This window comes from Hyaena hyaena, unplaced genomic scaffold (genome assembly GCF_003009895.1).
Source record: "Hyaena hyaena isolate Hyena2069 unplaced genomic scaffold, ASM300989v1 scaffold_599, whole genome shotgun sequence".
Lineage (NCBI taxonomy): Eukaryota > Metazoa > Chordata > Mammalia > Carnivora > Hyaenidae > Hyaena > Hyaena hyaena.
In genome coordinates this window covers 487,590-505,088 of record NW_024081230.1, presented here as the reverse complement: position 1 = coordinate 505,088, position 17,499 = coordinate 487,590, and the positions used below count along the sequence as shown (strand labels likewise).

Below are 17,499 nucleotides of genomic sequence, written 5' to 3'. Positions count from 1 at the left end.
TTATAAACTGATAGAACAAATGATTATCTTACCAAAAAAAAGAACTGGCTAGATTCATTTATGAACATACTATGTTTGGAAAAAAGAAGTATGAGTATATTAACATCTCTTAGTTTATGTTGAAAATTTTCAAATAGAGGGATGTGACTCACAGGGAAATGATAGAGTAACCCCAAAGAAAGAGTAGAGATGTAGAAGGTTAGCTACAGGTTAGATAAGTAAAAGAGCTGAGGGTACCTGGGTGGCACAGTTGGTTAAGCATCTGACTTTGGCTCAGGTCATGATCTTGCGGTTCATGAATTTGAGCCCAGGATGGGCTCTGTGCTGACAACTTGGAGCCTGGAGTCTGCTGTGTCTCCCTCTGCCTCCCCCACTTGCACTCTGTCTCTCTCTCTCAAAAATAAATAAACATTTAAAAATTAAAAAAAGAAAAAGAAAAAGGGCTAAATGGGCCTTTATTACGTGGACTTTTTTTTTTAAATTTTTTAATGTTTTATTTATTTCTGAGAGAGAGACACACACACAGCGTGAACAGGGGAGGGTCAAAGAGAAAGGGAGACACAGAATCTGAAGCAGTCTCCAGGCTCTGAGCTAGCTGTCAGCACAGAGCCCGATGCGGGGCTCGAACCCACGAACCGTGAGATCATGACCTGAGCCGAAGTCGGATGCCTAACCGACTGAGCCACCCAGGCACCCCTATTACATGGGACTTTTTAAATCACTCTTGGCCAGCCTAGAAGAGTCACTTAATGGCCAGAGATGAAAAGTGAATCTTAGGTAGGTGGTTGGTTACTGTGACACCTTTAGGAACTTATTTTTAGAGGAAGGAAAAGACACCCAAGGAAGATCACAAATAAATACAGTAAATATTTCTAGAGATTTGGAATAACAAAATAAAACTTGTACTTACAACTTGAGATTCACGTGCTTTAGGAAATGTTTTGGCAACATTGAGCCCATCAATGACGATATCGAAAGGAGGACAGCATTTTACAAAGTTCTGAAATCTCTCAAGTTCCTAAAAAAGAAAAGCCAGATAAAATATTAATAAAACTTAGGAAAGGCTTTATTATAAATAGCTGCTATGACTTTTATTACTGTTCTGATAAGTAAAAATATTCATCCCTTAAAAATACAAAGAGGGGTGCCTGGGTGGCTTAGTCAGTTAAGCACCCGACTTCGGTTCACGTCATGATCTCACAGTTTGTGGGTTCAAGCCCTGCATCAGGCTCTGTGCTGACAGCTCAGAGCCTGGAGCCTGCTTCAGATTCTGTGCCTCAGTCTCTCTCTCTCTCTCTCACCCTTCCCCTTCCCCTGTCTCTCTCAAAAATAAAAAAAAAAAATAAACATTAAAAAAATTTTAAATACAAAGATACTTTCAAAATGAAATCCAAAAAGACCAGACTAATAGATGCAACTGCGTGTAACTAACTGATATACCTTAACAATCTCATAGCACTTTACACTTCTGGGAGTACATTCACATGCTATTTCATTCAATCTGCACCTAGCTATTGCCTGCTAAATTGACTTACATGGTAGTCCTTATGAGAACGAAATGTCAAAATCTCTATATCCTGTTCTGTAAGCCAAGGAGAAGAAAACCTCAGATATGTCAGGGTACCAGTGCAACTGTGTTGAAAGAACAAGGCTCTAGAATAGTTCCTCTTTGGTCATCAAAAGGATTTTATTTATTTCTGGCTATTTTGAAGAGCTAGGGTATTCAATAAATATTTGTGGGACATCTACTGTGTGCCCAGCAGTTACTAAACAGATAAAACTCTAACTTAGTGGAACCTGCATTTTAGTGGAAGGAGACACAAAATAAACCAAATACATAATTTAATAAGTTATATTAAATCTCAAATGTGATGAATGCTATGGAGGAAAGAAAAGGAGGAGAAGGAGCTCCACTTCTGGTAATGACGGAGTGGTCTGTACTGGACTAAAAGACAATATAAATTCTACATAAAAACCAACTATTTGAAGATACTAGAGAATGACCCAAAACAGGTAAAAATTAGAAGGAATGTGAAAGACATTGTGGTGGTTTTATTACTATTTTTTATGGGTCTTTTTTTTTTTAAGAGGGATAGAGCATGAGTAAGGGAGGGGCAGAGAGAAAGAGAGAGAGAGAGGGAGACACTGAATCTGAAGCAAGCTTCTATGTGGGGCTCAAACCCACAAACCATCAGATATTGACCTGAGCCAAAGTTGGATGCTTAACCGACTGAGCCACCCAAGTGCCCCAAACCTAATTGATATTTAAAGGCGACATTACATCCAACAACAGCAAAATATTTATTCTTTTCATATACACATAGAACATAAAATATTAAAATCTGAAAGGGTATCACTTACACTTACACACACATATATACACAACCAGAAGCCAACAGCAGTAGATATCTATAAAAGTCTCAATATTTCTAAATAATACATCTAAACAGCCGATGGGCCAAAAAAGAAATTACAGTAGGGGGATGCAAGATGGTGCAGAAGTAGGGAGCTCCGTACATATCACTTGCCTCCATCTCTCAAACGGAGAAGGCCTGAAGTCATAGGAACCCTTATGGAATTCACGAGTTTGGGAGGAAAAGGAGACACAGTCTGCTGAGAAAACTTTATACAGTGAGTGTGAACTGGGGAAGATAAAATCGGGTCAGGACCAGAGACACAGAAGGAGGGGAGGGAGCCCCCTTTGCGGGGAGCCACAGTGAGTCTAGGGGAAAAAAGAGCAGCCGAAACTGCTCAAGACACTGTCCCTGTCACTGGAGAAGAGAAAAACCCTCCACTCGGGACACAGAGGGACCCAGTTTCCTGCTGTCCAGCTGACCCTACAGGAGACCCATGTGACCCCGGGTGAAACTGCTCCTCGCTCGCCAGCCCGACCTGGAGGAGACGGGAGCAGCGGCTTCCGGCACGATCTCAAGGGGGAAGGCGAGAGGCTTGAAACCGTTCTGAGGGGCTCACCTGAGAGTTTATATTTCGGGCAATTTCAGTGGGGCGGCCGGACTGGGATCTGGAAATGAGGCCTGGCTTGGGATATAGAGCATGGCCCACCTTGGCTACACCCCCCTCCCCCGGCACAGGGAGTTTACACCCAAAAGAGTGAGTTGCAACACTTGGTTCAAGAAGGGGCTGGGGTACTGCCACTTTTCTCCCCACAACCACCAAGGCAAGACCCCAGGAGGACGCACTGGACCAAATCATGCCCATCCCCACTAGAGAGCTGCCCTCTTCTTCTTCTTCTTCTTCTTCTTTTTTTTTTTTAACCGGAGCTGGGGCAAGACCAACATGGATGCACTGCCCTCATTAATTCTGGTCACTGGCTTACTTAAACAGTCATATTTAATCCATTCTCTAGATGTAAATTCTACACCTCCACCGCTACCTTTTTATCTCTTTCTCTCTGGAGTAATCAGACTATATAGTTTCTTTGAGTAGCAGCATCGTCATTTCTTTCGCCTCATCTCCAACCATATTCCCCTCTTTCTCTCTTTGAAATAAGCCTCTTACTCCTTCTCCCTGCTCATTTCATTTCCAGTTTCACTTCTTCCCCACCCTGTCATTTCTCTCTTTCTCTATGCTCTTCCATCAGCACTGAATATACCTGGCTATTTATTTGTAGCTGGGTATTCTGGTTCTATGCTTTAGACTGTCCTTTGTCTATTGGGTTTTTTCTTTTTCCTCTTCTTTTCTTCTTTTTTCTTTTTTATGTATTTTTATTTTTATTATTCGCCTTCCTCCTTCTTCTTTTCTTTTTTCTTTTTCGTTTTCCCTTTCAGTTTGCATGTTTGTTGGATGCGTCTGTGCATTTGTGTGCCTTTGTTCCCTGTGTGTTTGTTTGTTTGCTTTCTTTTCCAGGGCTACCTCAAGAAACAAGCCAGAGTATACATGGTGGAGAGTCCCAAATACCACTAAAGGTAGGAAAATAAAATAACCAAGGTCTCAACAAGAGAGACCAAGAGACACCATTCAAAGAAATCTTTCTGAATGGACAGGCCCTGGACAGTCAAAGAGCCTTCTTTGGTCCAGCAGGACTCACAGGTGCAGAGTGCAAAACAAGCTTTTAAACTAACAAGAGATAGAAAGCTAACCAAAATGACAAAACGGAAGAGCTCTCCTCCAAAGAAACTCCAGGAAGAAATGACAGCTAAAGAACTGCCCAAAACAGATATAAGCAACATAACTGAACAAGAATTTAGAACAATAGTCATAAAATTAATCACTGGGCTTGAAAAAGGCATGGAAGACATCAGAGAAACAACTGCTACAAAGACTATGGAGCTTAAAAATAGTTGTGATGAATTAAAAAATGCTATAAATGAGATGCAAAACAAAATGGAGGCATCCAATGCATGGATTGAAGAGGCAGAAAGGAGAATAAGTGATTTAGAAGACACAGTTATAGAAAAAGAGGAAGCTGGGAAAAAGAGAGATAAACTGATACAGGAACACGAAAGGAGAGTTCAAGAGCTCAGCGATACAATCAAACGGAATAATATCCGTATCATAGGAATTCCAGAAGAGGAAGAGAGAGGGAAAGGCGCTGAAGGAGTTCTTGAACAAATTATAGCAGAGAACTTTCCCAATCTGGGCAAGGAAACAGACGTTAAAATCCAAGAGGCATGGAGAACTCCCCTCAGACGTAACCTGAATCGATCTTCTGCATGACATATAGTGAAACTGGCTAAATATAAGGTCAAAGAGAGAATTCTGAAAGCAGCTAGGGAGAAAAGGGACCAAACATACAAAGGGAAACCTATCAGAGTGGTGACAGACATATCTACTGAACCTTGGCAGGCCAGGAAGGAATGGCAGGAGATCTTCAATGTAATGAACAGAAAAAATACACAGCCAAGAATCCTCTATCCAGCAAGCCTGTCATTCAGAATAGAAGGAGGGATAAAAGTCTCCCGAAATAAACAAAACTGGAAAGAATACATCACCACTAAAGCAACTCTACAAGAAATCCTGAGGGGGACTCTGAGGGAAATGTTGCAAGGAACGCAAAATACCAGAGACACCACCACAAGCATGAATCCCACAAAGGACACAATGACTCTAAACCCATATTTTTCAATAATAACACTGAATGTAAATGGACTAAATGCCCCAGTAAAAAGACACAGGGTAGCAGAATGGATTAAAAAAACAAAATCCATCTATTTGCTGTCTACAAGAAACTCATTTTAGACTGGAGGACACCTTCAGATTGAAAGCAATGGGATGGAAAAATATCTATCATGCTACTGGAAGTCAAAAGAAAGTTGGAGTAGCTATACTTATATCAGACAAACTGGACTTTAATGTAAAGGCAATAACAAGGGATGAAGAAGGGCATTATATAATAACTATAGGGTCTATCCATCAGGAAGAGCAAACAATTATACATGTCTACGCACCAAGTATGGGAGCACCTAAATACATAAAACAATTAATCACAAACAGAAACACTCTTATGGATAAGAATGTGCTAATAGCAGGGGACTTTAATACTCCACTTACAGCAATGGATAGATCAACTAGACAGAAAATCAATAAAGACACAATGGACTTGAATGACACATTGGACCAGATGGATTTGACTGATATATTTAGAACTCTACATCCTGAGGCCATGGAATTCACTTTCTTCTCAAGTGCGCATGGCACATTCTCCAAGACAGATCACATACTGGGACATAAAGCAGTCATCAATAAATATAAAAGAATTGAGATCATACCATGCACACTTTCAGATCACAATGCTATGAAACTTGAAATCAATCACAGGAAAAAGTCTGGAAAACTTCCAAAAACATGGAGGTTAAAGAACACCCTACTAAAGAATGAATGGGCCAATCAGGCAACTAGAGAAGAAATTTAAAAATATATGGAAACAAATGAAAACAAAAATATCACAATCCAAACTCTATGGGATGCGGCAAAGGCAGTTCTAAGAGGAAAGTACACTGTACTCCAGGCCTTTTTCAAGAAATTAGAAAAAGCACAAGTGCAAAACCTAACAGCACACCTAAGGGAACTAGAAGGAGAGCAACAAGAACACCCCAAACCCAGTAGGAGAAGAGAAATAATAAAAATCAGGACAGAAATAAACAATATAGGAATCAAAGAAAAAGTTCAACAGATCAATGAAACCAAGAGTTGGTTTTTTGAAAAAATAAACAAAATTGACAAACCTCTAGCCAGGCTTCTCAAAAAAGAAAAGAGAGAGCACTCAAATAGACAAAATTATGAATGAAAATGGACTTATTACAACCAACCCCTCAGATACAAGCAATTATCAGGGAATACTATGAAAAATGATATGCCAACAAATTGGACAACTTAGAAGAAATGGACAAATTCCTAAACACACACACACACACTACCAAAATTCACATGGGAAGAGATAGAAAACCTGAACAGACCCATAACTAGTGAGGAAATCGAATCAGTTATCAAAAATCTCCCAACATATAAGAGCCCTGGTCCTGATGGCTTCCCTGGGGAATTCTACCAGACATTTAAAACAGAATTAATACCTATTCTTCTCAATCTATTCCAAAAAATAGAAACTGAAGGAAAACTTCCAGACTCATTTTATGAAGCCAGTATCACTCTGACTCCCAAGCCAGACAGAGACCGAGCAAAGAAAGAGAACTACAGGCCAATATCCTTGATGAATACAGATGTAAAAATCCTTAAAAAGATAACTGCAAATCGAATTCAACAGCACATAAAAAGAATTATCCACCATGATCAAGTGGGATTCATTCCTGGGTTACAGGGCTGGTTCAATATTCGCAATTCAATCAATGTGATACATCACATCAACAAAAGAAAAGATAAAAACCATATGATCCTGTTGATAGACGCAGAAAAAGCATTTGACAAAATACAACATCCCTTCTTAATAAAGACCCTCGAGAAAGTTGGGATAGAAGTAACTTACTTAAACATCATAAAAGCCATCTATGAGAAGCCCTCAGCTAACATCATCCTCAACGGGGAAAAACTGAGAGCTTTCCCCCTGAGATCAGGAACACGACAGGGATGTCCACTCTCACCACTGTTGTTTAACATAGTGCTGAAAGTCCTAGCATCAGCCATCAGACAACAAAAGGAAATCAAAGGCATCAGAACTGGCAAAGAAGAAGTCAAACTTTCACTTTTCGCAGATGACATGATACTCTACATCGAAAACCCGACAGACTCCACCAGAAGCCTACTAGAACTGATCCAAGAATTCAGCAAAGTTGCAGGGTACAAAATCAACATACAGAAATCCGTTGCATTTTTATACACCAACAATGAAGCAACAGAAACAGAAATCAAGAAAATTATCCCTTTCACAATTGCACAAAAAAACCATAAAATACCTAGGAATAAACCTAACCAAAGATGTAAGAGATCTGTATGATGAAAACTATAGAAAACTTATGAAGGAAATTGAAGAAGACACAAAGAAATGGAAAAACATTCCATGTTCATGGATCGGAAGAATAAATATAGTTAAAATGTCATTACTACCCAAAGCAATCTAGATATTCAATGCAATCCCAATCAAAATTGCACCAGCATTCTTCTCAAAACTAGAACAAACTATCCTAAAATTTGTATGGAACCACAAAAGACCCCGAATAGCCAAAGTTATACTGAAGAAAAAAGCCAAAATGAGAGGCATCACAATTCCCAGACTTTGGCCTCTACTACAAAGCTGTCATCATCAAGACAGTATGGTATTGGCACAAGAACAGACACATAGACTAATGGAACAGAATAGAGAACTAAGAACTGGACCCAAAGGTGTACAGCCAACTAATCTTTGACAAAGCCGGAAAGAGTATCCAATGGAAAAAAGACAGCCTCTTTAACAGATGGTGCTGGGAGAACTGGACAGCAACATGCAGAAGAATGAAACTAGATCATTTTCTCACACTATACACAAAATAAACTCAAAATGAATAAAGAACCTGAACGTGAGACAGGAAACCATCAAAACCTTAGAGGAGAAAGCAGGAAGAAAACTCCTTGACCTCAACCGCAGCAATTTCTTACTTGACACATCCCCAAAGGCAAGGGAATCAAGAGCAAAAATGAACTATTGGGACCTCATCAAGATTAAAAGCTTCTGCATGGCAAAGGAAACAATACATAAAACTAATAGGCAACCAACGTAATGGGAAAAGATAGTTGCAAATGACATATCAGATAAAGGGTTAATATCCAAAATCTATAAGGAACTCACCAAAATCCACACCTGAAAAACAAACAACTCAGTGAAGAAATGAGCAGAAGACATGAACAGACACTTCTCCAAGGAGGACATCCAGATGGCCAACAGACACATGAAACGATGCTCAGCATCCCTCCTCCTCAGGGAAATACAAATCAAAACCACACTGGGATACCACCTCATGCCGGTCAGAGTGGCTAAAATGAGCAAATCAGAGGACTCTAGACGCTGGTGAGGATCTGGAGAAATGGGCACCCTCCTACACTGTTGGTGGGAATGTAAACTGGTGCAGCCCCTCTGGAAAACAGTGTGGAGGTTCCTCAGGAAACTAACAATAGAACTCCCCTATGACCCAGCAATAGCACTGCTAGGAATTTACCCAAGAGATACAGGAGTGCTGATGCATAGGGGCACATGAACCTCAATGTTCACAGCAGCACTCTCAACAATAGCCAAAACATGGAAAGAGACTAAGTGTCCATCAATGGACGAATGGATCAAGAAGATGTGGTTTATCTATACAATGGAATACTACATGGCAATGAGAAAGAATGAAATCTGGCCATGTGTAGCAACATGGATGGAACTTGAGGGTGTTATGCTGAGCAAAATAAATCAGGCAGAGGAGGACAGCTACCATATGTCTGCACGTATTGGAGGATTAGGAGGAACATAACGGAGGACCGTGGGGGAGAAGAAGGGGGAAAAATAGTGGGGGAGAAGGAGGGAGGCAAACCATGAGAGACTCTTGAATGCTGAGAACAAACTGAGCACTGATGCGGGTTGGGGGGGAGGGGAAGGAGGGTGATGGGCATGGAGGAGGGCACTCGTGGGGATGAGCACTGGGTGTTATATGGAAACCAACGTGATAATAAACTATTTTTTAAAAAAAGAAACTACACAGAAAATTAGAAAATATTTCAACAGGGTGATAATAAATATTAAATACCAAAGTTCATGGGCTGCATTAGAGCCAATAATTTAGAGTAAAATGTATAGCTTTAAATGCTTAAATTTAAAAAAAGGTCTAAAATCACTGATTTAAGTTTTTACCTTAAGCTAGGAAAAGAGCAAATTATATTTTAAAGTAAAATAATAAGGAGCAAATTCAAAGAAATAGAAAAAAGAGGGGTGCCTGGGTAGCTCAGTAGCTTATGTGTGACTGCAGAATTCTGCCTGGGTCCTGATCTCACCATTGTGAGATTGAGCCCCAAGACCAACTCCACTCTTCTCCCCTCCCCAGCTCATGGCACAAGCTTGTTCTCTCTCACTCTCTCACTCTTGAAAGAAAGAAGGAAGGAAGGAAGGAAGGAAGGAAGGAAGGAAGGAAGGAAGGAAGGAAGGAAGGAAGGAAGAAAAGAAATAGAAAACAGAAAAATAAGAAAATTAACAAGGTGGAAAAGTTGGGGAAACAATGAACCTCAATCCCGATCTCACATCACAATTAAAAATTATTTTTAAATAAATCATGAATCCAAACCTAAACACCAAAACTTTGAAAATTCTAGAAGAAAACAGAATTCCTCACAAGATCAAGGTAGGCAGAAATTTCTTAGGCAACACATAAAGTCATCACCAGTATTCACATAGTGTGACACTTGATATGATGTCTCTGACAAGGATACAACAGCCTTTTTGTGATATTCTTCCCCCAAATGCTTAGCCAATCACAAGGAAAAAATCAGAGAATCCCAAACTGAGAGGGATTCTATAAAATAATAGGCCTGTAGTGTGTGTGTGTGTGTGTGTGTGTGTGTGTGTTTAAGTCAAGGTCCATAAAGACAAGGAAAACTGAGATTTTTGTTGCAGATTAAAAGAAACCAAAAAAACATGACATCTAAACCCAAGGTGTGGTCTTGGATTGGATACTAGGGAAGGAAAAACGTATAAGGGACATTACTGGCCTAGGGACAAAACCTCAGCATCAACTCTGGATTAGATAATATTTTGTATCAGTATTACAAAGGTGAACTCCTTTTAGGTCAATGAACACATGAAAAAAATACTCAACATCATTAGTCATTAGGGAAATGAAAGTTTAAAACCCAGTTAGGTATCATTACACACCACTAGAATGGCTAAAATTAAAGATCGACCATGAAAAGTATGTGGAGCAACTGGAACTTTCAGACATTACTGGTGGGAATACATAATTTTACAACCACTCTGGAAAATGATTGGCAGTTTCTTATAAAGTTAAGCATATGTTTATTCTACCATTTAATAATATCTACCTCTAGGTATTCATAGAAGATAAATGAAAAGATACATCCACCCAAAGACCTAATGTGAATATCAATAATGACTTTATTCCTAATAGCCCAAAGTGGAAACAATTCACATGGCCATTTACGGTGAAAGAGTGGGGAAAAAAATGTGGTAAATCCAGACAATCGAATACTATTCATATAAAAGGAAACTGTTGATACACGCAAAAATACAGATGATCTCAAGTATTACCGTAAATGAAAAGGCAGACATAAAGGGTTACTTACTGTATGATTCCACTTAAATGAAACTTAATGCAAAACTATACCAATTTCCAGAAAGCAGATTAATAGTTCTAGGGAGTAAGTAAAGGAAACTGACTGTAATGAATACAAGGGAACTTTTGGGAAGGGGGGGGGAGGCTGTAAATGTCTCATATCTTAATTATGGAGGTTATTACACATATAATTCATTTTTATATATTTATTTATTTATGAAAGAGAGAGAGGGAGAGCGAGCATGCAGAAGTGATGTGGGGGGGCAGAAGGAGAGGGGAGACAATCCCAAACAGGCTCTGTGCCAAGCATGGATCCTGATGCAGGGCTAGATCTTATGACCTTGAGATCATGACCTGAGCCAAAATCAAGAGGCAGACACTTAACTGACTGAGCCACCCAAACTTACAGTTTTAAAATAAGTCACAGGGATGTAAAGTATTGATTATAGGGAATATAAATCAATAATACTGTAGTAACTTTGTTTGGTGACAGATGGTTAACTATACTTACTGAGACAAGCATTTCATAATGTCTATAAATGATGAATCACTATGTTGTACACCTGAAACTAATGTTATATGCCAACTAGACTTCATTTAAAACTAAATTAATTAAAAATAAAACAACCACGGATCCATGTACATGCTTTCATTTCTCAAGTGACTTCTTTAGCTTTTCTATCCTTGCCAACTCCTGTTGTATGGGACCAATCTCTTTCCTTTCTACTCAGCAAAACACTTTTTAAAAATTTCTCTGCACAAATATATTTCCTGCAAAATGTTTAGAAAGTTCCAGCTAATACCAAAACTAACTAACTAAAGTTGCAATAGGAATACTGTTTCTTTAATAAATGGAAATAAAACTATTAAGGGGAATTAAGACAGTTTGCAAACAATATGACCATGTCTTGTGTTGGTCTGAATGAACCAAGGGAAATAAAACAAGTGCATTAAGTTTCTGAAATTCAGGTTTCACTAATTAACATGGAAAAGATCTCCTGCTATACTTCCAATATATCATTGTGGTGCCGCTCTTAGTACTACGTTGCATTCACCTCAGGAGTAATGACAAAGCAAGGCAGTTCAGTATGACTGGCAAAATGCACATCTGAAAAATCAAGAGTTAAAGTAGATAACTTTTAAGTCCCCTTCCAGTTCTGATATTCTATGTTAACAAGACTTGGAAATTCCTTAAAATCACAGAATGGAAAAGGGTGTAAAGGTGAGTCTCAGGAGCCTCTGTGCAACCATAGGATGTGTAATAGAATTCCATCCGGAGATTTAGCCTCCTGATCCATATCTAATACACAGAAAACTTGTGATGTCAGGTTGGGCTTTTCCCCCATTACTAAATCTCCATTTATAAAACATTACTAGTTGAGGAGTAATACTTTTTTGCTTTGTAATACTTGCCGTATTGTGTGTGTCCCCAAGATGCTCACTCTTCAAACTAAACAAGTTTATATGTCACTGTACTCAAAAGCCACCAAGTAGATCACACTGATAAGGCATGGCAAAGAAAGAGGTGACCTATTGAGACAGCGTACTAACTATGGCATAGGGCTATACAAATCTACAAACTTAACTGTTTTAATGGAGGCTAAATTTAAATGACTATTTCTTCCCAGTGCTGCTGCTGGGATTGTACTTGATTACAAACTGGCTGATGATCTGGGGTATGAAAATCCACCAATCTTTTTTTTTTTAATATTTTTATTTATTTCTAGGAGAGAGAGAGACAGCGTGAGCAGGGGAGGGTCAGAGAGAGAGGGAAACACAGACTCCAAAATAGGCTCCAGGCTCTGAGCTGGCAGTCAGCACAGAGCCCAACGCGGGGCTCGAACCCACGAACCGCGAGATCATGACCTAAGCGAAAGTCGGACGCTTAACCGACTAAGCCACCCAGGTGCCCTGAACACCAATCTTTTTATCATTTGTTTCTTGACTAACAAAAGAAGTTCTTTTGAAAAAAAAAAAAAGTACTGATACATAATTCATATACCATATAATTCACTCATCTGAAGTACGGTAAAACCTTGGTTTGTGAGCATAATTCATTCCAGAAACATGCTTGTAATCCAAAACACTTGTATATCAAATTGAATTTCCAGAACTATTGGCTCAGTTGTGATGTGACATTTGGCATCACTTATTATTCATATTGCAAGTGATTCACATCACTCGTTTATCAAGTTAAAATTTATTAGAACTCTTCTTGTCTTGCAGAAAAAGTTAGTTGCAATTCAAGGTTTTACTTGTATATAATTCACACATTATGCAACGTTATCACAATCTAATTTTAGTTCTGTCTTTCCTACTAGAAACTCCATACTCAGCAGTCATTCCCCATTCCACTACCCTATCACATGGCAAACTGAATCCTACAAATATGTAGTCTTTTGTAACTGACTTCTTTCATTCAATATAGTGTTTTCAAGGTTCATTAATATTATAACGTAAATCAGTACTTCATTCCTTTCTATTGCCAAATAATATTCCATTGTATGGATTATACGACATTTTATTTATCCATTCATTAGTTGATGGATATTTAGATTATTTCTACTTTTTGGCTATTATAAACAATGCTGCAATGAACATGTGTGTACAAATTTTAAATGGATGTATGTTTCATTTCTCTTAGGTATATATCTAGCAGTGAAACTGTCATGAGTTACCATATATAGTAACAGTAACTCTCTGCTTAACTTTTTGAGGAACTGCTAGACTGTTTTCTAAGTAGCTGCACCATTTTACATTCCCAACTACAATGTATGAGGCTTCCAATTTCTCCACAGCCTCACCAATACTTGTTATTGTATGTGTTTTTTATTACAGTTATACTTGCAGGTGTGAAATTGTACCTCAGTGTGGTTTTGATGTGTATTTCCCAAATGACTAATGATGTTGAACATCTTAGTGTGTGCTCATTGGCCTAAAGGGAATTCTTCATTCTTGTAGCATATAGGCTTTATAAATTCAAGGTACATCTCCTTCAATGAAACTCACAACTTCTATCATCTTTACTCATTTTACACTTCTAAGTTTAAATCTAAGAGGTGTTACTGCACAGGAATTATAAACACCATAACTTGCAACAGAGGTTGTTACCTCAAATGTCTACAGGGACCAGGCAGGTGACATAAATAAGTAAAATGGGCCACGTCTACGAAAACATAACAGAGCAGGCAAAACGATAAATAGCAAATAGTATAAGTCTCATTGTCCAAGATTCTATAGAAAGAAGTAAAAACTGACAAACTGGTGAATGTAGGTCCCATACAAAGGGAGTAGCCCAGTGCTCAGTCCATCTAATTGCTGCCACATGAAATAAATACCCAGGGTTAGGAGACTTAATTTTTCAAGGAAAATAAAAAAGCTGGCATTTTGAAATATTGTCAAATAACTATTAAAAAGAATAAAATACAAAGAAGCTCAAACAAAAAAAAACATTTTTGGGCTAGATTCCACCTGTAGACCACAAGTTTATAATACATTCACTTGGTCAGTCAGTAGATTTTCATTAAGTATCTATTGTGTGCCAAATAATGTTCTTCTTCCTAGGAAAAGAACAGTGAACATATTCACTGAGCTTAAGAAACGTATATATTAGTAGAGAAAACAAGTAATACCAAGGTAACAAACAGATATTTAATTTTAGGTACAGAAAAGTGCCTTGAAGAAAAATTAATTGGGTCAGGGTGTTAGCCCGACTCTTCCTAGCCTCTCACTATTTTAGATCTGGTGAAAGGAAAAGGCCTTTCTAATGAGGTGACATTTAAACAAAGACTTGAATGGAGTGAAGGAGTCAACCATGCTTCCTCTGAGGGAAGAGCCTTTTAGGCAAAGGAAAGAACTACCAAGGCCCTTAATTAAACACCAAAAAAACTTTGAACGTTTGACGATTAATGACTAGGCAATTTGAAAGTTCAAAGAATAACTATAAAGTTTTTATGTATTACGTTGTGAGTTTAAATTTTAAAAAGTCAATTCTTGTTTATTAGTACAATATGGGAAAGAGGAAATCAATGTAGAATAATTCTAAAACAGCTAATCAAAAGTTTTAAATTCTGTAACATATCCAATTTCTTATTTGAAACACAGAAGCAGAACTGATATTTATTGCTTTGTAGCTGTTACCTAATCATAAAGGAGTAGTAAAATGATCCAAATATGTGCAGAAAAAAAGAAATAAAAGAATGGGACCACTTATACATTACACAGATGATTCCAGCACCTGCCATCAAAGATCTGACTTTCTAATTATAAATGACTCTCACAATATACATGGCAATAGAAATCAACTCTTCCATTTATTACTCCTCCTACATTATGGATGAGAAGGCAAAGAGGTCAAGCAACAGATTTTCCTCAACAAATGATATTCCAAGAGATGCTAAAACTTCTCTTTTACCTTTCTACCTAGGAGAGGTTAAAACTCTTCAGTTTTTGAAATGATGGTCCATATGTTTAGAGTGGTTTACTTCTATTCTGAGGCTCTGATACAAATCTCACCAGGAAACTCAAAACAGACTTCTCTCATTTATGTTATTCAGTTAACGCCCTCCTCTTGAATGGCAACTCAGGGGAAACAGGAGGGCTACAACAATGTATACCCAAACTTTATATCATAAAAGAAACCGTGAACTCAACAGGTTAATTATATGCAATGTACTACAATGATCAGATTATATTTTCCAAAGATTAGAAGGGAGGATTAAAACAATTGCCTTTAGTCATAGCGGATATGGAAAAACAGGGGAATACCAGCTATTTTGGTGAGAACTGTTCTAACATGGGAACCACAATAAAAAAACAAATCCATCTCTGCATCTAATGGACAAATTTCTTTTCAAATCATTTCTTTAAACCATGAGATACAAATAAATGTTAAATAAAAAGCACTCTAAAATGATTGCCTTACTGTAGCCAAAGAAATATGAAATCGTATGTCTAGAAAATGTCACTGCAATCTAACGACTAATAGTCTTAGAAAGCTTATATTCCCTTAATATCAAGTTACATTTTAGGAGATGTTTTTCATTTAGTAATTATAGCTAAAATTACTATACTATGCTACTCTGTTCTTAAATGCTTATAATCTTATCTGAGTTTTCTGATTCCAGAAAGATGAGAACAAAAACAAAAGCAAACCCTTTCCACCAGAAGTTTCTAAAAGGCTGTATAAGATACAACAAAAATAACCTATGCATGGTTGAACTGGGAAGGAAGGAAGGAAGGAAGGAAGGAAGGAAGGAAGGAAGGAAGGAAGGAAGGAAGGAAGGATAGAAAGAGAAAGAACGAAATCTCTCAGTGCCAAAGATGAAGCCAAATCTGAAAGTCAGAATGGTAAGGATAAAAGTTGATGCTAATGTTGTCTAGGAGACAAGAAAAGAAATGGGATGGGTATTAGCAAACAGGAGCCTAGTTTCTGATACCACCATGGAACCTGGAGATATATCAAACCTCACAAATAAAGGGAGAAATTGGAAGTGAATTCCTGAATAAAAGAGGAACCTTTACAGATAGGAACAGTGATGTCAAAACACAATATACTACCCTCTCTATCTCTACTGGGGGGGAAAAAAATCCCTGAACAAAAAGAAACTCCAGTTTGTGTTTTAAACGTGTTTTTTAAAATGCTCCACTGAGAAATTACATAAAAACTGGTTCTGATCCAGAGGTGCCTGGCAGGCTCTGTCAGTACAGCATGTGACTCTTGATCTCAGGATCATGGATTCAAGCCCTATGTTGGGAGTAGAGCTTACTTTAAAAAAAAAAAAAAAAAAAGAAAGAAAAGAAAAGAAAAAGAAACCAACACACAAACAAAAAACTGGTTCTGATCCAGTAATATCTCTTGGACACTTGGCAGAAGCAAATACCAAACCTCTCCAGAGAGACAACATCAACAATCTAGGCAACAAAGGGACAGTCGTAGAAAGAGCAAGCCCTTCTAAATCCGAACTCACCAATTTAAAATTAAAAAACCTAAGAGTAAACAATCTACCATGTGTGAGTCCTCTGACACAATGAAGGATTAGTGCCCAAAGAGTTCAGGAAAAAGGAAAATAGAGAAACCTAAGAGACAATATAAAATATGCAAAAATAATTAAAATGTAAAAAAAGAATCAAAACTGTAAGAAAAGAAAGAGATCATGAAAAAATGAAGAAAGAGAAGTTCTAAAATTAACATTCTAAAATAACTGAAACTAAATGAATGGGAAAAAAATCCAAAAGTCCGTCAACTGGTGAATGAACAAACTATGATGCATTAATACACTGGAATATACTCAGCAATGAGAAAGAACTGACACATGTAACAAAAACCCAAGAACATTATATTTCAAACTAAATCTAATATATTATGAAAACAATACACAGCATTATTTTAAGTGAAAGACAAGCAAAAACATTGCAGATTATATGATTCTATTTATATGCAACCATACTAAAGACAGAACTACAGAGACAGATAGCAGCTCAGTGGTTGCTGGGGTTATGGGGGGTAGGAGCAGGGACTGACCTCCAAAGGGCGTGATGAAAGTTTTTGGTGGAAGAAGTATTCTAAGGCTGAATCATAGTGATAGCCACACAAGAATATAAATTTACTCAAAATCATTGAGCTGTTCACTTAAAATGGTGAATTTTATGCTCTGTAACTTATTGAAACAATGGGGGGAAAAGCCCATACCCAAATGGGTAGAGAGAAGAACTGACACATGTGACGTAAGAAGTAGTGAATTAGAAGACAGAGCTAAAAATGTTACCCAGAATGCAACTCAGAAATATA

The 17,499-nt window shown here is 37.8% G+C and overlaps 1 protein-coding gene across 1 annotated transcript in view; it reads right to left on the bottom strand.

The window, feature by feature from the left end:
- LOC120248607 (protein only RNase P catalytic subunit) overlaps positions 1-17,499 on the bottom strand; it is a 151,371-nt gene that overhangs the window by 89,107 nt on the left and 44,765 nt on the right. Inside the window, exon 5 of the mRNA XM_039257008.1 lies at positions 911-1,018. Coding sequence (XP_039112939.1) covers positions 911-1,018 — 108 coding nt within the window. The remainder of the gene's footprint in view (positions 1-910; positions 1,019-17,499) is intronic.